The sequence below is a fragment of the Salmo trutta genome, chromosome 14 (genome assembly GCF_901001165.1).
Source record: "Salmo trutta chromosome 14, fSalTru1.1, whole genome shotgun sequence".
NCBI classification, from domain to species: domain Eukaryota; kingdom Metazoa; phylum Chordata; class Actinopteri; order Salmoniformes; family Salmonidae; genus Salmo; species Salmo trutta.
The window spans coordinates 34,548,998-34,576,195 of NC_042970.1; the positions used below are offsets into that span (position 1 = coordinate 34,548,998).

General features: G+C 42.3%; 1 protein-coding gene across 2 annotated transcripts; it reads left to right on the forward strand.

Moving 5' to 3' along the window:
• Positions 1-868: 868 nt before the first annotated feature.
• On the forward strand, positions 869-26,922 carry LOC115207901 (la-related protein 4). Of its 2 annotated transcripts, XM_029775446.1 has the most exons (17): positions 869-1,242; positions 8,555-8,696; positions 9,057-9,218; positions 9,485-9,560; positions 9,996-10,132; positions 12,456-12,559; positions 12,683-12,793; positions 16,625-16,678; positions 17,839-18,057; positions 18,954-19,060; positions 19,589-19,630; positions 20,143-20,388; positions 20,752-20,803; positions 20,918-21,088; positions 21,789-21,940; positions 22,045-22,231; positions 22,385-26,922. In XM_029775446.1, the coding sequence occupies exons 1-17, from the start codon at positions 1,141-1,143 to the stop codon at positions 22,766-22,768; spliced, it is 2,448 nt and encodes an 815-aa protein (XP_029631306.1). In that variant the 5' UTR covers positions 869-1,140; the 3' UTR covers positions 22,769-26,922. The 2 variants fall into 2 exon arrangements, with proteins under 2 accessions (XP_029631306.1, XP_029631307.1); XM_029775447.1 differs by lacking the exon at positions 19,589-19,630.
• Positions 26,923-27,198: the final 276 nt, after the last annotated feature.

A 27,198-nucleotide genomic window follows, 5' to 3' on the forward strand; every position in this document is an offset into this window, starting at 1 on the left:
CAGGACGCGGGTCGCAGTGATTCTGCGTTCATAACCAAGTGGGAAGGAGAAATTTACCACATCTGACTGGTAAAAAAAACAGTTGATTGGCCCGCCAACTGGTAATTAGGCCTACTAGTGGGAAACTCGTCTATCACTGAACTGCAACTTCTCCCACATGCTGAACTCTGACATCACCTACTAAGAAAATTTCCTCTAACAGCATTTTCGCATTATTTATAAAAAACAATCTATTCATATGGAGTTTGAACACTATAACAAAGACACTACAGTATGAAGTTAGACAGAAACTGCTTCTCCAATAGAAATCCCAGATCAAGCTTGAAGGCGATGTCATGGTGACGTTGGCTAGCTAAATTCATGTGCAGAAACACTTCATCAGATCTGAAGGTCGTCTTGCGCCAAACTGCGCAAGCCGTCAAATCAAAAGCACTCATAAATACAGTTGTTTTTGATAAATTCTAATGCTTCAGTTTGTCACTTTCAAGAGGTTGGAATAATAACATGTTCAACTACTTAAAAGTCAGTGGCTCGAATCTAGGTTGTGCCTTTAGATTTGGCAAAAATGAACAACTAAGGAAGAATTTGTCCCTTCTATCAGACTCCTCAAACCCGAGCCTGGTCTGCTTCGCAAGAGTTCGCAGAAGTCTCGCAATGTAGCACCTCTGGGTTTAGAAACTGTGACTATTAGTTTACAGTCATGATAGATGCAATTATAGTTTATGATTGACACAGTTTGTTTGCCATTAGTCAATCAACGTTTCAATGAGTCAAAACACATGAATGCATCTAACTCGAATTTACGACTTTACAACTGGTCATTACCACCATCCCACTTGGTTATGAAAGCAGCATGAGACCCACTAGAGACAAGGTCGAGTTGTCTGTTGGTTCAACACGCGGAGAATTGTCAGCGGCGCTTAGCTAAACTTCGAAAGGTGTAACGTTATGCCGTCATGAGAACGATGTGGTTTGTAACCGATAAATACTAGACGATTGATTATTCCATTTTCTTTTTATTGTGCCATTTGCTCCATTGATTGCAATCCGTTACAAAACGTCGCAAGTTGAGCAGCGAGTGATTGCTTTCACGTGGGGCGGACTGGTGGGGGTGGGATTGGATTGTCAGGGGCGGTCCGGATGAGTTCGGAACAGTGTCTGGTGCTACAGCAGAAGGAGGTCAAGTCGGGATCGGACGAACGTGAGCAAGGGGAGATAATATCGAAAGATCAAGGCGGAATGGTAAGTTTGGGCCTTGTGCTAACTTGTCCCCCATTGATTATTGCATTGTTCATTTTTAGAGCTGGCAAGAAAGACATTTCACTGTACTTGTGACATTAACTTGAAGCAAATCATCATTTTGCGCTAACATTACTGCAATTCCATAAAACAGTCTGCGGTTGACTGACACTTGCCTTGGCAGGTTCTGCCGCGTGTTTCTTAGTTGCCAGTCTGGCGTGTAACCTCTAAGTACACTTTACGGTAACTAACGTTAGCTAACAGTTTTTTTTGGTCGACAAACTAACGTTAGCAAGCCTAGTAGGTCGACTAGTTGAACTTTAACGTGTTAGATCCAATGATGTAACTCGCTTAGGCGCGTTACTAGTACCTAGTTTTGCAGCTAGTCGAGCTAACAAACACCTGGCGGTATCGTTAGCCTTAGCTTAGTCGTTCCATGTACCTACATTTCATCCAATAAAACGCTACTGTAACGTCGTTGTGTAACCAAAGACCGAGTGTAACGTCTTTGGTTTAACCCATGTAACGTTAACTTAGCTAGGTACATTAGCTAGCTTAGTTGATTGTTGCTAGCTAACATGGCTAGCAAACGTTAGCTAATTCATGCTAGCTCGTTGGTGGTGCCTGGGTAGGAGGCAGTAGGCAAGGTCTTCAACCTAGACAGTAGGTACAGCCAAAGACGATGGTACAACTAACTTAGTTGGGTAACGCTAGCTTGCGACTGTTGGCTTACGTTAATTTACAATATGTTTAATGCAAACAGTAACGTTAGACATGCAACTGGTTGGTTTCTTCCAATTTGCATCGTTTCATGACGGTAGTATCTTGTTACTCTAGTTAATGTACATTTTCGGTGGTGGTAGAAGGTCCAACGATACCCTCACCCGTGGGGGGAAGGTGAAACTGATTCTTGATTGGTGTCATGTTTAGTTTACAAAACCTACTAGGCCTAAACCTACTAGAAAGTGGCCAGAAGAAACTCTGGGCGTTGGGGAGGAAGAAACCTTAGGAGGAACAAGCTCGTACGTAGAAAATAATGTAAATTACAGTATATGTGTATATAGGCTGAGATGTTCCGCTACCCTGTAAAGCTTTATTGCCTATACTGTTTTGCTTTTCACATCTATTCGCCAAGCCTCATTGAGGTAGATTGATAGTCATGCATTCAGTAGTTAGCCCCTAGGCTAATCGTCCACTTCTGTCGTTGCTTATTCCTAAGGCCAGAAAGTTTTTCCTGACAGTATGCCTCTGGGCTGTTTAAATAACTAAGGCCAAGTAATAATACTTACTCCAAGAAACCCAGTAGGTTGAAGTTGTTTCACTATGGCACTGGGATATTTACTTCTCTGTAAAAAAATAAAAAAAATAATAATATGTATGTTTGACAATATCATGGACCAGGAGTGAGAACAATTACAATTTCAGTACTTGGGTATCACTAACCCAAAACAAAGGGGTTCAACAGGTGCCGATTCCGTGGATTTTGATTAAGGCAGCCCCCGCACCTCTCTGATTCAGAGGGGTTGGGTTAAATGCGGAAGAAAAGTTTCAGTTGAATGCATTCAGTTGGACAACTGATGAGGTATCCCCCTTTCAATGTCACACATTGTCTGAATTGCTTGCAAAAATCTACTCATTGTATTTGTCTTAGGCTGGTCGTGTAGTGGACGGGAAAAGTGTGGCGGAAATAACCTGGCAACCAGAGGGTTGTTAATATCAAATCCTAGATGCACTTGCCTGCTGTTGTTCCCTTGAGCATGTCACTTCACCCACCACAACTCCCCATGTGGCAGCCTCCCACACCTCTCGAAACCCTGTCTTTCAGAGGGGTTAGGTTGACAGTGGAAGTACAATTTCAGTTGGACCAATTGTTTTCTTATATTAAAATGGAAGTGGTTCGGTGAACCTCACTCGTGTGATGATTAACTTTGCCTGCGACCTAAAAGAGTTGTTGGCTCCCTGAGCTAAAAGTCTTGTGACATGCAGGAGACCCAGGTTTTAAAAAACCCAATTGGTCTCATTGGTACCGCCACTCTGCGAGAGGGTCATATGCGGGTGTGGTGATTGAGGTCGTTCAGTGAACCACATTCCTGTGTTGAGTAACCTTTTCTAAGACCTGAAGACTTGTGTTGGCTCTCCACAGGATAAAAATTGTGGCTGTCAGACGTTGGCCTACTTTCTCAGACCAGGATTCTGTTTAACCCAATGGTGTATAAATCATTGGTTCAACCCTTTCCCTCAATCATATTTTGATGCCCTCTGACCTAACTGATGCTATTTATGTGGCGTCTTTGCTTTCCTGACCTCCTCCGCAGCCTGGTCTCAGAGCAAAACATTGTTACTAAAATCTGTTACACTTCATTTAGTATGTTACATTAGCTTACATTATTTGACCCGCTTAGTGTTATAAATTATGTTCGATAAGACGATTGGTTACTTAAGGAAAAAACTAAAGCTCGGTGGGCGTATAATGCTAACGTCTAGCAACCTAAAGGTTGCTTTCCTAGCCACCATGCTTCTACATCTGCATTGCTTGGTGTTTTAGACTGGGTTTCTGTCTAACGCTTTGTGGCGTCGACTGATTTTCAAAAGGGCTTTATAAATACATTTCGATAATTTGATGGAGTGTTATGGACAACTTCAGCATTTTAGGTAATTTGCAACTCCAAGTACTTACTACTTTTTAGCGTCTTTGCAAGGACATAGTAGTTAGCCAAACTTTCCAACCCTAAACTTAACCCTTTAACCTAACCTAGCTAACATTAGCCACCTAGCTAACACTACCAACAACAAATGGGAATTAATTTCATAAGTATTGCAAATTCATAAAGCATTGTACGCGTTTCAATTCGTAACATACTGTAAGCCCTACAATACGTATTATATTGCACTACCGCTTTAGAGCAATAGTAATGGCTAAACAAATGGTTTTGTAGGGGTTTTGGCTAAATGCCGAAAATAAGGCCTGTGGTAAACAGCCTCATGAGATCTTATACATTTTGTTCTATGAGAATTTGCTCAGGTAATGTACATTTTTGTGAATTTGAAGCATTTTTGTAATAAATAATATCAGTCAGTTAACATGATGTTTAGCTCATAGAACAAAATGTGTAAGATCTAAGCCTGTGAACCTCAGACCTTATTTTTGGTATTTATTCCAAACCCTATTCTTTCCCCGTGAATGAACAAGGTAACATTTCCCGGTTTTATGACTACAAGCTGGCGAGCTCTATTAAATTGGTAGGCAAATTAAATGTAACCTAACATATCATACTAAATGGAGTGGCACAGATCTTAGTATCGTAAAATAAGTTTTGCTCTGAGACGAGGTTATCTGCCAATGCTGTAAAATAGGTACTTATGTTATTCCTGGTTGCGCTACAATGATTGCTATTTTATGTTCTTTGAATTATAAATCTGCAGCGTACACTAGAGGTCGACCGATTTAATTGGCATTGTCGATTTAATTAGGGCCCCTTTCAAGTTTTCATAACGATCGGTAATCTGCATTTTTGGACGCCAATTGCATTCCACAAGGAAACTGTGTGGCAGGCTGAGCACCTGTTACGCGAGTGCAGCAAGGAGCGAAGGTAAGTTGCTAGCTAGCATTAAACTCATCTTATTAAAAAAACAATCTTTACATAGTCACCAGTTAACTACACTTGGTTGATATTACTAGGTTAACTAGCTTGTCCTGCGTTGCATATAATCAATGCGGTGCCTGTTAATTTACCATCGAATCACAGCCTACTTCAACTTCGCCAAACAGGGGATGATTTAACAAAGCACAATCGTTGCACAAATGTACCTAACCATAAACATGAATGCCTTTCTTAAAATCAATACACAGGGGTATATTTTTTTTAACCCTGCATATTTAGCTAAAAGAAATTCATGTTACCAGGCAATATTATCAAGGGAAATTGTCACTTCTCTTGCCTTCATTGCACGCAGAGTCAGGGTATATGCAACAGTTTGGGCCGCCTGGCTCTTTGCGAACTGTGAACTAATTTGTCAGAATTATACATAACATTGTGCAATGTAACAGCAATATTTATACTTGCCACCTGTTTGATTAAAATACGTAACGGTTCCGTATTTCACAAAGAATAAACATTTTGTTTCCGGATTTGACCATATTAATGACCAAAGGCTCGTATTTCTGTGTTTATTATATTAAGTCTATGATTTGATAGAGCAGTCTGACTGAGCGGTGGTAGGCAGCAGGCTCGTACGCATTCATTCAAACAGTACTTTACTGCGTTCGCCAGAAGCTCTTAGCAATGCTTGATGCACAGCGCTGTTTGACATTCAAGCCTATCTACTCCCGAGATTAGGCTGGCAATACTAAAAGTGCTTATAAGAACATCCAATAGTCAAAGGTATATGAAATACAAATGGTTAGAGAAAGTCGACGCGTCATAATTCCTATAATAACTACAACCTAAAACTTCTTAACTGGGAATATTGAACCACCAGCTTTTATAAGTTCTGAGCAAGGAACTTAAACGTTAGCTTTTTTACATGGCACATATTGCACTTTTACTTTCTTCTCCAACACTGTTTTTGCATTCTTTAAACCAAATTGAACATGTTTCATTATTTATTTGAGACTAAATAAATAAAATCTATGTATCAAGTTAAAATAACTGTTCATTCAGTATTGTTGTCATTATATATAAATAAAAGTTTGGCAGATTTTTTTTGGGGTCCTCGTATCGGTGTTGAAAAATGATCGTCGGTCGACCTCCAGCGTATACATGTTGCAGGAGCGGCATGTATGCCTGTCAATATGTGGTCGTTCTATCGGCAGAGGGTAGGTAGCGGAAGAGTCGAATGAGTGTTATGATTTAAGCGACGCTTCGACCAATTGCGAGACTCTTTGGAGACGAATGAGAGGTGATGCACAAAGTCAAAGATGGTGGCTAAATGAGTTCACTCACGCCGTTTACCATCGGTGGGGTGGTCGGTTTAAGGGAGTGACTCGCCTAGACACCAATGCGATAGCAGCTGGGTCTGATCTACTTAGTTTATTGAACCAGGAAAAAAAACTGCGAGTTGGGTGTGTCTCCCTTCCGTCTTTGACGAAGTGTGTCGGGACGTGACTTGTGGAGAGGTCGGAGTCTAACAGTACCATAACCAATGAAAAATCCATTGAGTACTCATGAAAGCTCCTTCACTGTAGCATGCTCTGTTTGCAGTTTTGGTATTTGTCCTAATGTGAATTGTACTATGTTGTCGAGTTCCACCCATTGTACATTTTTTTAACTTTCTATTTAAGTGAGGACCGTCTTGGATTAGTTGGCTACATCAATTGAATCGGTTAGCTAGCGAGTCAGTACAACATTGGGAGGAAATGTTTGGTCTGTATAGGGATCCATTCTAGTTAATCAATAGTTGCAATCGGGGAATAACGTTGTGCTTTAGATCATTGGTGAGCATGCAAAGTATAAAACTTGTTAACTTCTCTGGGATATGTGGGACGCTAGCGTCCCACCTCGACAACAGCCAGTGAAATTGCAGGGCGCCAAATTCAAAACAGAAGTCTAATTTAAAATTCCTCAAACATACAAGTATTTTACACCATTTTAAAGATGAACTTCTTGTTAATCCAGCCACAGTGTCTGATTTCAAAAAGGCTTTATGGCGAAAGCATACCATATGATTATGTTAGGTCAGCGCCTAGTCACAAAAAAAACAGCCATTTTCCAGCCAAAGAGAGGAGTCACAAAAAGCAGAAATAAAGAAAATGAATCACTAACCTTTGTTCTTCATCAGATGGCACTCATAGGACTTAATGTTACACAATACATGTATGTTTTGTTCAATAAAGTTCATATTTATATCCAAAAATCTGTTTACATTGGCGTGTTATGTTCAGTAATCTTTTGCCTACAAAACTTCCGGTGATTTTGCAGAGACCCACATCAATTTACAGAAATACTCAAACTTTGATGAAAGATACAAGTGTTATGCATAGGATTATAGATACACTTCTCCTTAATGCAACCGCTGTGTCAGATTTCAAAAAAGCTTTACGGTGAAAGCCCACCATGTGATAATCGGAGTACAACGCTCAGCCACCAAAACAAGCCATACAGATACCCGCCATGTTGTGGAGGCAACAAAAGTCAGAAATAGTGTTATAAATATTCATTTTCCTTTTGATCTTCAGAATGCACTCCCAGGAATCACAGTTCCACAATAAATGTTAGTTTTGTTCGATAAGGTTCATCTTTATGTCCTATACCTCCTTTTTGTTTGCGCTTTTAGTCCAGTAATCCAAATGCACAAAGGGTGCTCAAAGTCAAAAAACTACCATTATAGTTCGTAGGAACATGTCAAACGATGTATATAATCAATCTTTAGGATGTTTTTATCATAAATCTTCAATATTTCAACCGGACAATTCCTTTGTCATTAGAAAGGAAAGGGAATGGCTCACGGCCACGTGTGATCAACTGCTCATGGCTTTCAGCCAGACCACTGGTTGAAACGGCTCTTATTCACTCCCCTTTCACAGTAGAAGCCTGAAACAACATTCTAAAGACTGTTGACATCTAGTGGAAGCCTTAGGAAGTGCAATCTGACCCCATTTACACTGTATATTGGATAGGCAATCACTTAAACTACAAACCTCAGATTTCCCACTTCCTGGTTGGATTTTTCTCAGGTTTTTGCCTGCCATATGAGTTCTGTTATACTCAGACATTATTTTAACAGTTTTGGAAACTTTAGTTTTCTTTCCAAATCTACTAATTATATGCATATTCTAGCTTCTGGGCCTGAGTAGCAGGCAGTTTACTCTGGGCACCTTATTCATCCAAGCTACTCAATACGGCCCCCCGTTCCCAAAGAAGTTAAGAAATGGAGTTGTAGCTAGTAGGCTACATGTCGCTATTGTTTTCTGAATCTTAAAGCACAAGAACCTGTGTAGTCCTGGCTGGCAGGACATATAATGCCTCCTTTAAATTTAGTCCTTTCATTAGCTGGACAATTTTTTTTCTCTTTTTTCTCCAATTCATTCCTTGTTCTAATAGTAAAATGATTACCTATAAACCTTGGAATGTGTTTTTATGTGGAACATTGAACATTTGAAAATTACGCATTCATAATGCATCACTCCAAATAGACTTGCGTAGCCTATGGTTGATTATGTTTGTTAATGGTATATGATAATGTGTTTGACAGAGAGCATTGGATGTCTTGAAAATGATGTAACTTTGGAATCTGAATGTATGTGCTCTAAATAGATGTTTTGACTTTGCCGGACACCTACAGCAGCCTTAAGGAGTTTGTGCATTTCATCCCACAGGTAACCACAAAGGGAGCAGGCCTGAACCCCAATGCCAAAGTCTGGCAGGAGATCTCTGCGCCCCAGATCCAAGTCCCAGATGAGGGCATAGAGGGCCCCTACTTGCTCCAGATGACCCCTAACTCTGCTGATGTCACTGAGGGTGCGGGCCAATTTAAATGCACCCTGGAGTTTTTATTTCACCACTACATGCATACACAGGCCTTCATAGATCTGTCACCAGATGAGAAATAGCTTCAACAGATTTCTCTCAAATTCTGTACACGTAGTGTTAAGTACGTGGTTTTCGGCTCTTGATTTGCAGAGTTCAGAGGGCTCAATGGCCCTTTTTGGAAGGACTATTAATCAAGGCCAGAGATGATCCTAACCCTGCTCTGTGGAGGCACTGAAAACCAAGCTCTGTTATGAGTCTGGATTACATAGTCTCCCTGGTTCAACCTTGACAGTCTCTTTCTCTGTTCAGACTCTTATCAACCACATGACTCTCCCCTCTTCCTCCCAGGTTACTCAGAGGTCCCTCCTACTGGGGCTAAGGGGTATGGCACGGGGTATTTAGACCCCTCCTCGGACAGCAGTGCCCCTGCACCCACAGAGGGTGTAGTGAACGGCATGGACCCCCCTGAGCTGGGGTACCCCCTCTATGACCCTGTGACTGGGTCAGCAGGTCAGTAGCAGTCCTTTGGTCAGATGCTTTTGAGATGCCATGCTCTGATCTGGTGTTGAAGGGAATTGGATGCATTACGTTTCTCAGTTTTGCCTTTCACCCAGTATTGTCATTGAGTGTTAAATCAATTAATGTCATAACAATTGCCAATAGTAATGATCCGAGATGTAAGGCTTTGGCAAACTTTTCCTATGCAGAAGGGCTGGTACTTGTAGCATTGCAGCCTAGAGTCAAACATTAATTTTGATCTGAAATTGTTTGTGCAGTGGAGGAAAAGCAGCCCCTCTCAGAGGTGAGCATGAGAGAGTCTCTGAAGAAACAGCTGGAGTTCTGCTTCTCCAGGTGAGTAACTGCTTTTGAGAGCCTATTTCAGATGGTTGTTAACTTAAATACAGTCAGAATTGAAATGTCTCTCATTGAACTAAGAAATTCTACATGGTGTGGTAGTGTATTGAGTAGACCTTGGATTTGTACCCCCGGTGATGATCAGCATCGCGCTTGGAAGGACCCAGGAGCGCTGTGACTGGAGGGCTATCCTCATATCTCTCAATCTATTCACTCTCTACCTTTCCTACTCCTTCTACACCTCTTCCTCTTTCTCCCCCTAGCTCTGTCAGCACAGTGTGACTGACCTAATGACCGTGAGATTATGAGATCTGAGGGGAACAAGGAAAAGAAACACGGACATATGAATGTGATTTTGATATCTTTGCGTCCCATAGGCTGTAACAGACATGGCTTTTTGGTTTCTCATGCTGTGTTGCTGTCTGTCTTCAGAGAGAATCTGTCCAAGGACTTGTACCTGATGTCCCAGATGGACAGTGACCAGTTTGTCCCCATCTGGACCATCGCCAGCATGGAGGGTGTCAAGGTCCTCACCACTGACATGGACCTGATTCTGGAGGTGCTACGAGGTACAAACCCACGTCTTTAACCCTGTGGGAGTGGGGAGAACTGATGAAATGGCCTGTCTGGATAGACTTATAGCTGTAGCCTGCTACAAGAATGGTCTGAAACAAGCTCAGATTGCAGGATTTTTAGCCAGCCTAAGAACACTTAGCATTCAAGTTGTAAAGGCTCTTACCAGATGTTGATACACGGCTGGGAACGAGATTTGTGGTAGAAGTAACAATGTAATGGCTGTAACGCCACCAGTAGATGAATTTTATAATTGTTTACAGGGATGATAATGCCAATTGTGGTAGTCAAACTTAAAACAACAAGGTAGTACAGTGCCTTGCAAAAGTATTCATCCCCCTTGGTGTTTTTCCTATTTTGTTGCATTACAACCTGTAATTTTAAATGGCTTTTTAGTTTGATTTCATGTAATGGACATACACAAAATAGTCCAAATTGGGGAAGTAAAATTAAAAATGGAGAAGTGGTGTGTGCATATGTATTCACCTACTTTGCTATAAAGCCCCTAAATAAGATCTGGTGCAACCAATTACCTTCAGAAGTCACATTAGTTAGATTGCATACAGGTGGACTTTATATAAGTGTCACAATCTCTGTGTGTGTGTATATACATATCTCACACACACACCTGTTCTGAAAAGCCCCAGAGTCTGCAACACCACAAAGCAAGCGGTACCATGAAGACGAAGGAGCTCTCCAAACAGGTCAGGGACAAAGTTGTGGAGAAGTACAGATCAGGGTTGGGTTATAAAAAAATATCTGCAACTTTGGCCATCCCACAGAGCACCATTTAAATCCACTTTTTTTTAAATGGAAAGAATATGGCACCACAACAAACCTGCCAAGAGAGGGCCGTCCACCAAAACTCACGGACCAGGCAAGAAGGGCATTCATCAGAGGGGCAACAGAGACAAAAGATAACCCTGAAGTACCTGCAAAGCTCCACAGCGGAGATTGGCGTATCTGTCCATAGGACCACTTTAAGCCGTTCACTCCACAGAGCTTTATGGAAGAGTGGACAGAAAAAAGCCATTGCTTAAAGAGAAAAATAAGCAAACACGTTTGGTGTTTGCCAAAAGGCATGTGGGAGACTCCCCAAACATATGGAAGAAGGTAATCTGGTTAGATGAGAATTAAATTGAGGATTTTGTCCATCAAGGAAAACAATGTCTAGGGTAAACCCAACATTTCTCATCCCCCTGAGAATACCATCCCCATAGTGAATCATGGTGGTGGCAGCATCATGCTGAGGGGGTGTTTTTCATTGGCACTAGGAAACTGGTCAGAATTGAAGGAATGATGGATGACGCTAAATACCGGGAAACCTGTTTGTCTTCCAGAGATTTGAGACTGGGACAGAGGTTCACCTTCCAGCAGGACAATGACCCTAAGCATACTGCTAAGGCAACAATTGAGTGGTTTATTAAGGGGAAACATTTAAATGTCTTGGAATGGCCTAGTCAAAGCCCAGACCTCAATTCAATTGAGAATATGTGATATGACTTAAGGTTGCTGTACACCAGCAGAACCCATCCAACTTGAAGGAGCTGGAGCATTTTTGCCTTGAAGAATGGGCAAAAATTCCAGTGGCTAGATGTGCCAAGCTTATAGAGAAATACCCCAAGAGACTTGCAACTGTATTTGCTGCAAAAGGTGGCTCTTCAAAGTATTGACTTGGGGGGGTGAATAGTTGTGCACGCTCAAGTTTTTTTTTCTTCTTGTTAAACAAACAAATATTTTGCATCTTCAAAGTGGTAGGCATGTTGTGTAAATCAAATGATAGAATGCCATGAACCTGGCTTCAGGAGCAAACTCACTCAAAGGAGAGAAAATAGTCCTCAGTGTCATTATTGGAAAATGCTCTAGTTAATCTTAGTGGATGATGTTTCTGTTGACACGTTGTTCAGGGGTCGCATTAGCTTTCAGAAGTCTGCTGCCAAATTGTCTTAGAATGGAAAGGCAAGGTTTTTTGCAAAGATGATGCATGGCTTTCATAGAATGCATCCAGCTACATTTCCTAATTTCAAGCAAAATATTAATCTTGCATTTTAACTGGCTACCTAAGAGAAACTCCCGGAGAAAAATAGCCTTCACATCAGAGTGCTGGTGATCCAATGATGAGAGCAAAGATATTTCATCCGGGTGGAGAAGTGCAACTCCATTGCAGCTGTATGAAGTGCGAAATGAGTCCCTTTACATTCATGATTTGGCGTGAACCCTAACTGTATTTCATTTTTCTGCGTTTGACTTTTCCTTTCCGGCTTGAAAAATGTAAAATCCTGCGTTAATGAGACCCCTGGTTGATGTGTGTGGTTTCAGCCTCGCCCATGGTACAAGTTGACGAGAGTGGGAAAAGGGTTCGGCCCAACCACAAGCGCTGCATCATCATTCTGAGGGAGGTGCCCGAGACCACACCGGTGGAGGTAACCAAATGGGAGAATTAATGTTTTTACAATTTTCCTTTGTGTAGACATTAGCTCATTACATGTGACAAATATGGTTATTTTGTTGTGGAACTGTAAACCCTCTATTTCCTTTTCCTTCAGGAAGTGGAGACCCTCTTTAAGAATGAAAACTGCCCCGAAGTGCTTAGTGTTGAATTTGCGGCCAACAACAACTGGTACATCACTTTCCGGTCGGACACTGATGCACAGCAGGTAGTGTTTCACATTCTTAACTAGTGATAGGGAAAATCGATAGTTGCGTATCCCAATAGTTTTGTGGATCATATCGATACTTTGACTCCAGTATCGTTGTTGCTAGGTAGTGTTAGCTAGTGTCGTGGAAATTCAGAACTGAGAGATTTGGTCATTTCTTCAAACAATCATCTTTATTTAATATGTTAATTACTGCAATAATGAGGCTGGTCGACAAGCCCCCCCCCTCCCAACCTTTACACAAATGCAGAGTACTCTCCTATCTATCTATCTATCTATCTATCGGCTAGGGGGGACGTTTGCGTCCCACCCTAGTCAACAGCCAGTGGAATCGCATGGCGCGAAATACAAATACCTAAAAAATGCTGTAACTTCAATTTTTCAAACTTCTGACTATTTTACACCATTTTAAAGACAAGACTCTCGTTAATATAACCACATTGTCTGATTTCAAAAAGGTGTTCACAGCGAAAGCAAAACATTAGATTATGTCAGGAGAGTACCCTGCCAAAAATAATCACACAGCCATTTTCAAAGCAAGCATATGTCACAGAAACCAAAACCACAGCTAAATGCAGCACTGACCTTTGATGATCTTCATCAGATGACACTCCTAGGACATTATGTTATACAATACATGCATGTTTTGTTCAATCAAGTTCATATTTATATCAAAAGCCAGCTTTTTACATTAGCATGTGATGTCCAGAACTAGCATACCCACCACAAACTTCCGGTGAATTTACTAAATTACTCACGATAAACGTTCACAAAAACATAATTATTTTAAGAATTATAGATAAAGTAGTTCTGTATGCAATCGCGGTGTCCGATTTTAAAATGGCTTTTCGGCGATAGCACATTTTGCGATATTTTGAGTACAAAGCTCGGCCATCACGGCTAGCTATTTTGACACCCACCAAGTTTGGGGCTCACTAAACTCAGAATTACTATTAGAAAAATTGGATTACCTTTGCTGTTCTTTGTGAGAATGCACTCCCAGGACTTCTACTTCAACAACAAATGTTGTTTTGGTTCCAAATAATCCATAGTTATATTCAAATAGCTCCGTTTTGTTCGTGCGTTCAGGTCACTATCCGAAGGGTGACGCGCATTTCGTGACAAAATATTCCATTACCGTACTTCGAAGCATGTCAAACGCTGTTTAAAATCAATTTTTATGCGATTTTTCTCGTAAAATAGCGATAATATTCCAACCGGCCAATGTTGTATTCATTCAAAGGCTGAAAGAAAAAAATTGAGTAGTCTCATGAACGCACATCTGTCTCACTGTCCCCAGGCTGACCACTTACAAATTCCGCTGCTGTTCTTTGCCCGGAGACAGCAGACACCCCATTCCACTTTCTGGCGGCTTTAGAGACCCAAAGGATGCCTTAGAAAATGTCATGTTACAGCACAGATGCTGTATTTTCGATAGAGATGCAACAGAAGGACAACAAATTGTCAGACAGGGCACTTCCCGTATGGAATCTTCTCAGGTTTTGGCCTGCCATATGAGTTCTGTTATACTCACAGACACCATTCAAAAAGTTTTAGAAACGTTGGAGTTTTCTATCCAAATCTACTAATTATATGCATATTCTCGTTTCTGGGCAAGAGTAGTAACCTGTTTAAATCGGGTACGTTTTTTATCCGGCCGTGCAAATACTGCGCCCTAGCCCCAACAGGTTAAACACTTTCCATTGCTTGTTCTGTTCAATGAACCATAAACAATTAATGAACATGCACCTGTGGAACGGTTGTTAAGACACTAACAGCTTACAGACGGTAGGCAATAAAGGTCACAGTTAGGAAAACTTAGGACACTAAAGAGGCCTTTCTACTGACTCTGGAAAAACACCAAAAGAAAGATGTCCAGGGTCCCTGCTCATCTGCGTGAATGTGACTTAGGCATGCTGCAAGGAGGCATGACGACTGCAGATGTGGCCAGGGCAATAAATGGCAATATCCATACTGTGAGACGCCTAAGACAGGACGGACAGCTGATCACCCTCGCAGTGGCAGACCACGTGTAATACCTGCACAGGATCAGTACATCAGAACACACCGGCGGGACAGGTACAGGATGGCTACAACTGCCCGAGTTACACCAGGAACGCACAATACCTCCATCAGTGCTCAGACTGTTCGCAATAGGCTGAGAGGCTGGACTGGGGGCTTGTAGGCCTGTTAGGCAGGTCCTCAACGGCAACAACGTCGCATATGGGCACAAACCCACCGTCACTGGACAAGACAGGACTGGCAAAAAGTGCTCTTCACTGACGAGTTGTGGTTTTGTCTCACCAGGGGTGATGGTCGGATTTGCGTTTATCGTCGAAGGAATCAGCGTTACACCGAGGCCTGTACTCTGGAGCGGGGTCGAAATTATTTTTTATTTTTTTGAGGTGGAGGGTCCGTCATGGTCTGGAGTGGTGTGTCACCACATCGGACTGCGCTTGTCATTGCTGGCAATCTCAATGCAGCGTTACAGGGAAGACATCCTCCTCCCTTATGTGCTACCTTTCCTGCAGGCTCATCCTGACATGACCCTCCAGCATGACAATACCACCACGCACAGAACGAGCAGTATGGCTGATTTTCCTGCAAGACAGGAATGTCAGTGTTCTGCCAGCGACGAGCCCGGATCTCAATCCCATTGAGCACGTCTGGGACCTGTTGTATCGGAGGGTGAGGGCTAGGGCCATTTTCCCCTCCAGAAATGTCCGGCAACTTGCAGGTGCCTTGGTGGAAGAGTGGGGGTAACATCTCACAGCAAAGAACTGGCAAATCTGGTTCAGTCCATGAGGCGATGCACTGCAGTACTTAATGCAGCACACCAGATACTGACTGTTACTTTTGACCCCCCCCCCCCCTTTATTCAGCGACACATTATTCAATTTGTTAGTCACATGTCTGAATCTTATGTTCATACAAATGTTAAGTTTGCTGAAAATAAATGCAGTTGACAGTGAGAGGATGTTTTTTTGGGCTGAATTTATATCTGACGTATCAATGCTCAGTCATGGTTGGTTCACCCCCCCGCCCCCCCATGCAGACCAAGGAGCATTATAAGCCACTCTGGGTTCATTCTGTTCATTCTGTTATCTGCACGTGGGTTGTTGTCTTAACCCCACCCTGGCTTAGTTTCCCAGATGCAAGAACAATTTAGAGACAATGAGGAATTGTTCTAAACTCCTCCTGGCTATCTCTTGGATACACCCACCACATCTTGTCTATGTAATGCAGTCTTTAACTCATTTGTCAGCTCAAGCCATATCTAGTGACCATACACCTAGATTAGCTGCAGGGAACTAGAGTGGAGACTGTAAAAACGGGCACTAACAGGACAGAAATATCCTATTTGTTAAGTATTAATTGCTAACTATTAATATCAAACAAATCAGGTAAATGTGTAATTTTCTATCACACTTGTCAGCACTACCTGTGCTGAAACACTGGTGGTTTTCACCCTATCTTTTAAGCACTTTATTTCTATGAGTGATCAAAACAAATTCTCATGCTCTCGCTTGTCTCCCTGCAGCAGACCATAGTGAGAAATGTTTGGAAGGTCAAATCGCAATATAGAATCACAGTGCATATAGAATTGATACATAGCGTATTGACACCCAAGTATCTTGATGTCCCTGTCCATTCCCAGCCCTATTCACACCTATCCGTAGTCAGTGAAAATGACTTGCAAATTCCAAGTCCTCATTCAAAGTTCATTGTTTTTTTGCGATTTGTGGGGAGAAAATGTATGCACTCATTAGATAAGAGCGTCTGCTAAATTACTCAAATGTAAATGTACTTTTATTTATTCTCATTCCTCAGGCCCACAGATATCTAAGGGAAGAAGTGAAAACATTTCAGGGAAAACCCATCATGGTTAGTACATTTTTACGTTTCTTTTCTCACGTAAGACATGCTTTTCTTTGATCAGATTTCATTTAGTCAAGGGGAGGCAATGCGTAACGTAAGTCAACTGTACAGCTCTGATATCAGCTGATAGGAGTTGGGGTAGTGCAGTGCTGTACCTCCCTCACTGTTCTGCAGTCAGCTTTTATGAGGTCACGTCAGTGAGTTCTAGAGGGTGTTGCTGTCTCATTGCTAGGAGCTTGTGGCTACACTACAGCAAGGTCACCTTGAGTTTGTGCCTGCATAAGGATCCGATAAGGAAGGCGAGGCCAGCCAGACTGCAAGCCATTTCTCTCTCCCTCTGTTCTATTAGTCTGAATTCCATCTCCCACATTCAAGAAGTTATGACATTGTCCACATTTCATTCAACCACTCTTTAGCAGTAGTTATTTTTGATCCTACTTAATTTAAGAGCGACTGACAATGTGAATTTCAAAGTCATTAATTGACCTTAAACTTTAATTTGATTTGGTGCGCTAGCCTTCCCTGTGGCTCAGTTGGTAGAGCATTGTGTTTGCAATGCCAGCATGGTGTATGCAACGCCAGGGTTGTGGGTTCGATTTCTACGGGGGGGGGCCAGTACAAAAAATGCATGAAATTAAATGTATGCAGTCACTACTGTAAGTCGCTCTGGATAAGAGCTATGACTAAAATGTAAAAAATGTAGATCAAGTAGCTTAATGCATGAAACTTCGGCAAAAGCGAAGCCCACAGTGTTGATCATTATTGTGCTTGCAAGGACCCAGGAGCACTGTGACTGGAGGACTCCTCTTCGGCTCTCTAAATCTTTCGTCTCCTCTCTGACATTTTCTCCCTTTTAAAAAAAAATGTTTTATTCATCCCCCTCTACACCTATTCCTCCCCCTGTCAGCAGTGTGACTGACCTAATGACTGTGAGATTGAGTTCTGAGGGGAACGAGGAACACAGCCTCCATTTCCTTCTCTCTGTAAATGGCAGAGTTGGGACAATCATGTGAAGCCTATTTTAATCTTGAATTTGTTTATTCAATGGACTGCATGTTGTACTTACATGTCATGTATTTGTACTCCATTCCCACCCTCTTTGCATTCCTCTACACACACATCTCCCTGCCCCACCTGTCTGTCTCGCTCTCTTTTCCTCTGTCCAGGCTCGTATCAAGGCCATCAACACATTCTTTGCAAAGAATGGCTACCGTAGCGCACTGGACTCCAGTGTGTACAGCCAGCAGGGCCAGTCTCAGTCCCAGTACACCTCTACACACCTCTACATGCAGCCGGTGTTCAGCCCCCAGCAGCAGTACCCTCTCTACCCCCTGGTGCCCCCCACCTGGAACACATCGCCTGCCCCTTATTTTGAGACCCCACTGGTAAGGCCCAGATGATTGAGGTTCCCTGTTCAAATCAAATTTTATTTGTCCCATGTGCCGAATACAACAGGTGTAGTAGACCTTACAGGGAAATGCTTACTTACGAGTTCTTAACCAATAATGGAGTTAAGAAAATATTTCCTAATGTAAAAAGTAACACAATAGAATTACATAATAATAACGAGCCTATTTACAGGGGGTACTGAGGTAATTTGTACATAGGGGTAAAGTGACTAACTTATATTGGTTTACACTTGGTTATGAGTTGTGTTCATTCCTAGGATGACCAGCCCATCCAGATCATCTAATGGAGAGTGTGGTGGTTGCTTATCATGGGAACAATGGTGTTGGTTTACCTGTAGCTACTCAGTTCTGAACAAAGATCAAATTGAGTCCAGTTTTCAGCAAATGGCTCCTTTCTTAAAATAACATGTGACCCAGTGATGACAGGTCAAAGTGCATAGAGGGGTTTCAGGCTGGGAGACGAGCCACTCTGGGTTCATCTATGCCCCCAAATCCTTTTACTTTCTCTTACCCCCCCCCCCCCCCAAAGTGGTACATCTCCACAGCTGACCCCAGTGAGCGGTAAGATTATGATATCTGAGGGTCTGGATAGGTGATTTAGGAACACGCGTGGTGAACGTCATCCTCAACATGTCTTGCTCAGACTGGTATGAATATACCATGCGTTTGCTGTAACACACACACACACACCCTTAACCTTGCAATCTGGGGTCCGAGTGGTCATGACATTTAGTAATGTAGCACTGTCAGGATCAGCTGTTCCTGTAAGAGCTGTGTCATAACTGAGGTGATTAACCTTTGTCATTGACTGGCTACACTGACACCTGAGTGAACAAAATTGCCACCCATGATTTCTTCCCTCTTTCATCCAGGCCCCGTTCCCCAACAGTGGCTTTGTGAATGGCTTCAGCACCCCTGGAAACTACAAGACTGGCACCAGTCCCCTGGGCCTCGGACGATCGCCCTTCAACAGCAACCGGTAGGTGTTTTCTCTCAGGGCGAGAACCCCCATCCGTCTTCCACTTGATCCTTTATCAATTGGCTTTGACCCAATGATGACAAATTGATGCGCATAGAGGTGCTTCAAGCTGTGAGATGAAGGCTTTTGGGTTTCTTTCTCCTCCCTCCCTCCTACTTTTCTTACCAACTCTCTCTTACGCCCCAAAGTCACTAGTCTCTACACTTGACCCGATGAGCGTTAAGATTATGAGATCTGAGGGTTCAAACAGGTGTTTGGCCATCAAAAGTGGACCATTTGAATTCCTCCACAGCCTTACAAAATTAGATGCGTTCTGACATTCTGTATACATTTTTTTTTTTTTTTTTTTTTTAAGCCAGGTTTGACTAGCACTGGGGTGGTTGTAATTGAGCAGACAATGTGATTTAGTACATATATGATTCATATTTATGTTCCTGAACAAAATAAGACAAATTATATTTGTTAGTAGTTTTTTGGGGTCTGCTGTCATGAATAACTTGTTGCCTTTTACTTCCCCCTGTCCCACAGTGTCCCCCTCTATTCCAGAAAGAATGTAATCAATGCCTTCAGGTATAAACAGATATCAATCACGTTATCAGTTGATGCTCCCCCCCACCTCCGTTTCATCCATTCTCATTCTAAAACATATACGTTAGCAAGCTAGATAATGCAACTTGAAACTATCCATTTTAATGCTATAGTGCGGTGTCCTTGAACTGTGGCAACCCTCAACTGATATTTGAGAAAGCTAGCGTAACTCACAAATGACGGTATATGAAACCGAGAGCTCAGGGATTAAATTCAAGTTTGCACTTTGACTACAAGCTGCAGAAAGTTCATTACCATCAGCCTGTGCTTAGCAAACGAAAACCCTTCCCTTAGTATTCTATACAGTAGCATAGTTACAATATTCACCGTCTTAATGTTTAATGTCCTTTTCCTCTCCATATCTGCATGAATCTTACTGGAACAGCTCTAGCTGTTTTGTGATCAAGTTATTGTATCTTTAGACTGAATGATAGCTAGCAGTTATGCCTGGTGAGAATGAGATCCAGTTATGACTGACTGATTTCCTTCCTCAGGAACCATGTGAAGAGCCAGCCCCAGCCATGTGACGAAACCCTACCTCCATCTGTGACCCCCGTACCCCCCCTGGTGGATGGCCTGTCTGGCCCCTCCAGCCCTCAGCCGCCCCGCATGACTGGGGCTCCCCTGGTTAGCACCCCTGAACCTGGCCCTGCTCTCACCTCTTACTGCCTCAGGGACGACCTCCCACTCGCTTCAGAGGGGATGTCTAACGGAGACCTGGGCATTGCTGGCAGAGGCAGGTCAGTCTCCACAGACAACGCACGGACACACCCACAACCTGCTCATACATGAAATGCCATTATATCACAATTGGGCTTTACCAGATGGCTTTGACCCTATGATGACAAATCAATGCGCATAGAGGTGCTTCCAAGTTGTAGGATGAAGGCTTTTGGGTTTCACTCTCCTCCCTTTCTTTCGCTCAAACTTTCTTCTATCCCCCCAAAGTCACTAGTCAATACACTTGACCCGATGAGCTGTAAGATTATGAGATCTGAGGGTTCAAACATGTATTTTTTTGGCCATACAAAGCCTTCTCAGAACAGCAACAATGCCTTTTACTCTTTGGCTTCTTATGCTCATCTTGGTGATAATGTTTGTAGGAGAGGCAGCTACCGAGGGATGCGCAGAAGGAGAGAGGACGAGCGGCTCATGGTCAGTTACGTTTTTCATAATTTCCACTTCTGTCACGTGTATTCTACACCCTATCTGACCCCAAGCGCAGTTGGATTGAAGCTAAAAACATCTTTCTTGTGTGTGGGTTTACAGAGGCCCATCCCTCTGAGTGAGGTTAAGGTTCCACAGCCCAAGTTTGACTTGGCAACCTCCAACTTCCCTCCGTTGCCTGGGTGTGCGGTCAGCATGCAGGGAGAAGAGCCCGTGCTGGAGACGCGCATGTCTGACGTGGTGCGGGGTGTTAAGGTGGTGACCAGTGACAAAGTAAGGAGAAACTTTAACGCTGTTGCACTTAGTTTTTTTTCTTCTTGACACAAACAAGTAGGCTTACAAACTGGTTATAATTGTTTTTCCTGTTCAGGCCACTTATCCCCAACTCTTACATCCGGCAGATAGCCTAGTGGTTAAGAGCGTTGGGCCAGTAACCGAAAGGTTGCTGGTTTTAATCTTGAGCCGACTAGGTGAAGCTGTCTGTGCTCTTGAGCAAGGCACTTATCCGGTACCAGAGGGCCAAGTCTAGGTCCAAAAGGCTTCTGAACATCTAATCAAATGGCTACCCAGACTATTTGCATTGCCCCCCCTTTTACGCTGCTGGTACTCTGTTATCTATGCGTAGTCTCTCTAACTCTAGCTACATGTACATATTACCTCAACTAACCTGTGCCCCCGCACATTGCCTCTGTACCAACCGGTACCCCTGTGTATAGTCTTGCTACTGTTATTTTACTGCTGCTCTTTATTTGTTATTTTTTTTCTTAACTGTATTGTTGGTTAAGGGCTTGTAACTAAGAATTTCATTAAGGTCTACACCTGTTGTAATCGGTGCATGTGACAAATAGAATTTGATTTGAACCCTAATGTGCTCCTATAAGTCGCTCTGTATAAGCGCGTCACCTAAATTACTAAAATGTAATCACCCTTTTTGTGGTCTCAACCAAATGCCATGTTTTTTTCTTCCTCCAAGTCAACTGTCCCATCTCATGTCCAGCCTGAGGTGAATAAGGAGGCTGTGGCCCCTCCTGTTAGTACCCAGGAGGAAACTGTGAGCGTGCCCAGTCCTGTCATGCCAGCCCTCAAACTCCCCACCCCTCTAGTTGTGGAGCCCCCAGTTCCAAGGTATAGTCTAACTCTGGTTAACGGTCACAAAGATGTGCTGTAGGGATTTAAGATATTTAAATGTTGGAAAAAAACCTTCATAGAAATCTTTTCTGTCTGTGCAGTGTTGCTCACCCGGTGGAGAAGCCTGAGCCTCATGTCCAAAGGGAGGCTGCTCCAACCCCCACACCACCCTCTTCTTTGCCAACCCCATCACAGCCCGCCGCTGCTACCAAACCCACCCCTATCCCCACCAGCAGTCAGTCCATCTCCACGACAACACCAGTCCCCGCTTCCCCCACTACTGCACCGGTAAGACTTCACTCACTACCTGGCTGATTTCACTGGATAGATAATGTATTGGATATAATGTCAGTTAAAAAGAGGTAAATGAAAAGCTGTTCTACCTATTCTTTATCTCCTCCCCCTATTCTGTTTCCTGTCTGTATTTCATCATCCAACCAGGAGCCAAGGAAGCTGAGCTATGCTGAGATGTGCAAGCGGCCAGCCACCCAGCTCCCAGCCCCAAGCACCTCCCCCAACCCTCCCATCACCTCTGCCAGCCAACCCCTGCAGGAGCTTCGTGTCAACAAGGCTGACGAGCCTGCAGCCTCCAGCAGCAGCAATGGTGATAGGCCAGAGAAACCTGAGGGGTCTGGAGAAGGCCGGCCCCTTCGTGACCCCCTGGGCTCATACCGTGGGGGTAACGGCCCTGCCCGATCCGGAGGGATGGGCCTAAAGTACCGGGATCAGCAGCGGGGTGCCTCCATGAGACGACGGATCTCCCCCCACGGCTGGGCTAGACGGAGTGGGAAGGAACAGAACATTCCACCCCGGTCGCCGAAGTAGTTTAAACCACAACCAACAGACTAACAGGAAAACAAACAGATCTATATATGTAAAGACAGAAATATATGAATATATATTATTGGATGAAAGAACATGTGCGTTCCGAATCTAGAAGACCCTCCTGGAGCTCAGTCGGACACACACTGACCTTTGTTTGGGGAAACACTGAAAGCGGTAATCATTTTAAGTGGGGGTGAACATGAGTCACAAAACATAAACTGAAAGACTTGTTTGAAAGAACAGTGAGATGCTGACATGTGGCCTCACCTTGGTTAGCTTGAAGAATGGGCCCTCCGCTAAATCTATGAATTTTATTTTTATGTGAAAGTGGGGTTTGAGGGAGGGGGGACAAATGTATGGTAAGTAAAGCCTTGTATCTCAAAAATACCAGTAGTTGCAAAATAAGAAACAACAGTTGAACTGTTAGCAAATCTAGTTTATATGCAACAAAGCAAAAGATGTGGATATCCACCCATATGACAACTTTGCTTTGATACTACTTCGTTATAAAAAATGAATTTGAGGGAGGGGTTAGTAAGGTATTATTCATTAACTGTGTGGAAGTTTGCTTTTATGACGGTTGGAAGCAGACGATGGCCACATGGTTCAGGAGTTGTTTTGAACTATTCTGAGAGTTGGGAAGCCTGTCAAGTCAAGCTGCACATTCATTTAGGTGAAGAAACCGTCTTAGACGTGTCTGCTTTTAGTCTGGAATATATTTTTTTTAACCAGTGCGGACATGTGAATTAAAATTGATGCATTTCTTTTCATGGTTGACGGAAGATTTTGGTACACCCTTGCATAAGTACAGCATTGAAAACTTTACAATAATAGTGCATGAATACTTGAGCAGTGCAAATTTGAGGTGTTTGTATAGTGAGACTGATGTAACTGAATTGTTATATTTTTTATCTTCATTTACTCTCTTCCATACAGATGGTTAAATGTTTGGCTGTGTATGTCATGGGTAAAGGCTCATAGAGGGAGTAGTCTTCCCTTAGTTTAGGTGTTCAGTTATTGAGACACTCGCATCCTAGACACTAATGGTGTATGTAACTGGCTGGCGTTTCATGAATTCTACAGTGTTGTACATAGCCATTTAAGAATGATATATATTTTTTGGCTTGCATAGAAGCTGTATTAATCTTTACAATTGTATTCCCCAACCTACGTGGTCAAATGCAGGTTCAGCATTGATATATACCTTGAAAATCAAGTAGAAACCCTTCCACCCCAGATATCTGGTCAGTTCAATATGCTCTATTACCATATCTGTGCAACATGTTCCGGGGAGGCTATCAAGCATTTTGGTTGGTTGTATCATGTAGAGTAGGCTAGATGGTATTTCAGAGTAGTAATGGCAGATTTAGTGCAATGGTTTCCCAAGCATGAAACTGGTCTCCGGCATTCGATGTATTCCAACTTGCTCATTTAAAATGGCAAAAATGGGCCTGAATTCTGACGCAAGTGAACACTCAATTCTCATGTTCTCTTAAGGCCGTGTCTAGACTTAATAGTTCATTCTGTTTTAGTATTCTGATCATAGTCCTAATCATGGATTTCCCTACGCGTCATGCATCTACATGTTAAATGTCTGGTTCATGCCCTTTTCCCGCGCTATATTACCTATGGTATAGGTAAAGTATGACAACACAACTGATAGCGTTGCTTGGTAGCAACAGCCAAGGGGATTGCAAACGGGTTAACGACACTAGCCAAACATTGTTTTTCTAAATATTAGCTAGCTGGCTAGCATTTGAGTCCAGAAAACACGCTCCTAGCGTATGAGGAACGCTTTTCCTTAAGTTAAAATGAAATGGTGCCTCGGTCCCAAAACAAGTTTTCTGGAGATGTTTGGGTAGAGTGCTGATGACGTCGATCGCTGATTGCGCCAGGATTAGATGGCCATTTTTAGATGGTTATTTCACTTTTTGGTTCTTAGAGTTGAATATTTTAATGCATATCCAATTGTTTGAATTCTGTACATGTCTATTGATTGCTAAAAGGAAACTTTAGAGCATTTGTCGTTCACATGTTAATGGTGGGTCGCGACATGTCACTTATTTGTATTTTATTTTGTAAAACATCTTAGGAACTCGGGTGGTCTCAAGTTACTGTTTAGAGTTAGAATAGTAGATTACAAAAGGTACAATTTAGACATTTGGTTGTGCATAAGCAGTTTTCCCCTTGTCAGTCACTCTTAGCCATGTCAACAAACACTTTTTAGATTGGTAAATTAGTCTAGCCGGCTTTCTAAACTTGTATTAGCACGGCGAAACCCACCAGGCATGCAGGGCACTGAGTTTGTTAATCACTCTCACTTGGATCTCATGTTATCATGGCATAAGTCATTGCACAATGTGTAGAATTAGTCTAGCAGGAAATTGGCTATAACACTGCACAGATTCCTCTCCATTCCATGGCAGTATGTTTTATACAAAAATTCTTTCTGCCCCATGGCAAAAGGTGTAGAATTTAGGAAATGTAACTTAAAAACTAAATTATTTCTCTCTGCTGTCAGGAGGGGGGGGGGGGCATTCTCACCTAACCAAATTATGCTTAGGGCCCCCAAAAGGGTGCATCTTTTCATGAGTGTGGGTCCCAGAAAAACACAATCTAATTTGGGTCCCAGGCTGAAAAAGTTTAAGAACCCCTGCTTTAGTGATGTCTTAAATATAAATGTTAGAGTTGACTAGATGTGGGGGCATCAATCTTAATATCTGTTCTCTCTATGCTCTTACAAACTCTTAATTCAGCCTTTTGTGTATGAATGGATTGAACATCTGGACCAAAGTCGAGCAAGCAAAAAATACAATTTTGGGAACTTGCTCAAATCTGTGTGGGAAGTGGAGATCAAATGTTGCTGAAACAGGATTGGCCAGTCATGGCTTGGTGAATGTAGGCCTGTTTGAGAGAAGACCACTTTTCATAAGTGGTCTGAATGTTCTTGTACCGATTTTGCACCTAGCAGGCTAGTCTTTAGTCTGGTTTGTGTAGATGACTGTTGCGATTTTTTTTTTTTATTTTTTTTTATTTTTTTTATTTTTTTCTCTTTCTGATCTGTATTAGTGAGCACATTTAGATGAAATGTTTTGAGAGTTCTGCAGTTTGACTTTTTTTAAATGTAATGTACCTTTTTTTTTTTTTGTTCCCCTAAAATGTTTTGATGTAATAGTTGAGTATACAATATCTGATTTGAGAATTCAGTGCATTGCCTGGGTGCTAGCAGTGCAGTAACATGTTATCTATGTAATCACTGCGCCTGTTGTGATTTTTATTTTTACATCCATTTAATGGCTAAACTACGAGCAGGTAGTGGTGTTGTGGAATGAAATGCACTAACTTTTGTTTTAAAATCTCCCATGTTGTGTGAAATCATTTTAGATGTCTAAAGAAAAGGTGATTTTAGCAGGCTTCCTGAAGTTGTTACAGGAATAGGGGTTCATTTCTATTTTTACTGTTTCTGATTGTTCTCTACTGGGACAAATGTGTTTTTAGGGGGTGCAGGTGGGACATAGTAACAGATAAGTGGGGTGTGAGACACTGATTTAGTAGATGTCTGAACAAAAGTTAAAGAAAATAAAGTACATGTTTTGGCCGGTTTGATATAGTGTTTCTGGGTCCTGTGCTTGCAATGATTTTCACTGTCCGTGTATTTTAAATGTTTGTGCTGTGCTCAGTAGTTATGTGGTCTTGTACCGGACGTCTGTGTTAAGATGTTTCAGGGTGGGTGTATGACTCTTCACCAGTCCTACTTTGACAGTCCCCAAAAATATTTTTCAGGCCTAACTAAAATTCCAGTGCCTTCTCAGTGTTGAGGTTTTCCTTCTCTGCAAAGTAGAAGTAACATGAGCACTTTTTAATTTGGAGCAAGGCAGGTTTGTTGGTTTAGTGGAAAGACAAAAATACATGGCTCATACTCAGAATTTATACGTTATTAAACTTGTGTGTATGCTGTGTCACAAATAGAAATGTAAGCGGCTCGCATGACAACGCTGAAATTGTAATACGCTGCTTCAACATAACAGCTCTTTTTGAAAACCAGTGAAAAGGTGAAGCAAGTCGACTGGTGTGAGCAGGAATATATACATACTGGTTTACTGTCGTAAATGTGTCATTGCAAACATGTACGAGAATAAACATTTTAAACACTGCATTGTATTTACTGAATCAAAATCGTGGCAATATTGTTTTGTCATTGCGTGAGTGATGTCCAAAAATACACATTTTGCTTGGTGTTTGTCACAAATGTCACCCTGTTCTCTAGGGCCCTACTCTCATACTGTGTCATCAGGTTACAGACTCCGGTCCTAACCTTCAGAAAATCAAGAGACGAGAGAAAGATACCATAAGACATAAGCGCAACATTCACACGACAGCTACAAATACTATGCAAGGTAATGTGTATATAGAAGATAATGTCACAAATT

Excerpts from the sequence above, each read along its gene's own strand:
- LOC115207901 (XM_029775446.1), top strand. The coding sequence starts at position 1,141 with ATGAGTTCGGAACAGTGTCTGGTGCTACAGCAGAAGGAGGTCAAGTCG. Across the intron at positions 10,133-12,455 it reads GATTCTGGAGGTGCTACGAG|CCTCGCCCATGGTACAAGTT; the intron begins GTACAAACCCAC and ends GTGTGGTTTCAG. Across the intron at positions 19,061-19,588 it reads TCGCCCTTCAACAGCAACCG|TGTCCCCCTCTATTCCAGAA; the intron begins GTAGGTGTTTTC and ends CCTGTCCCACAG.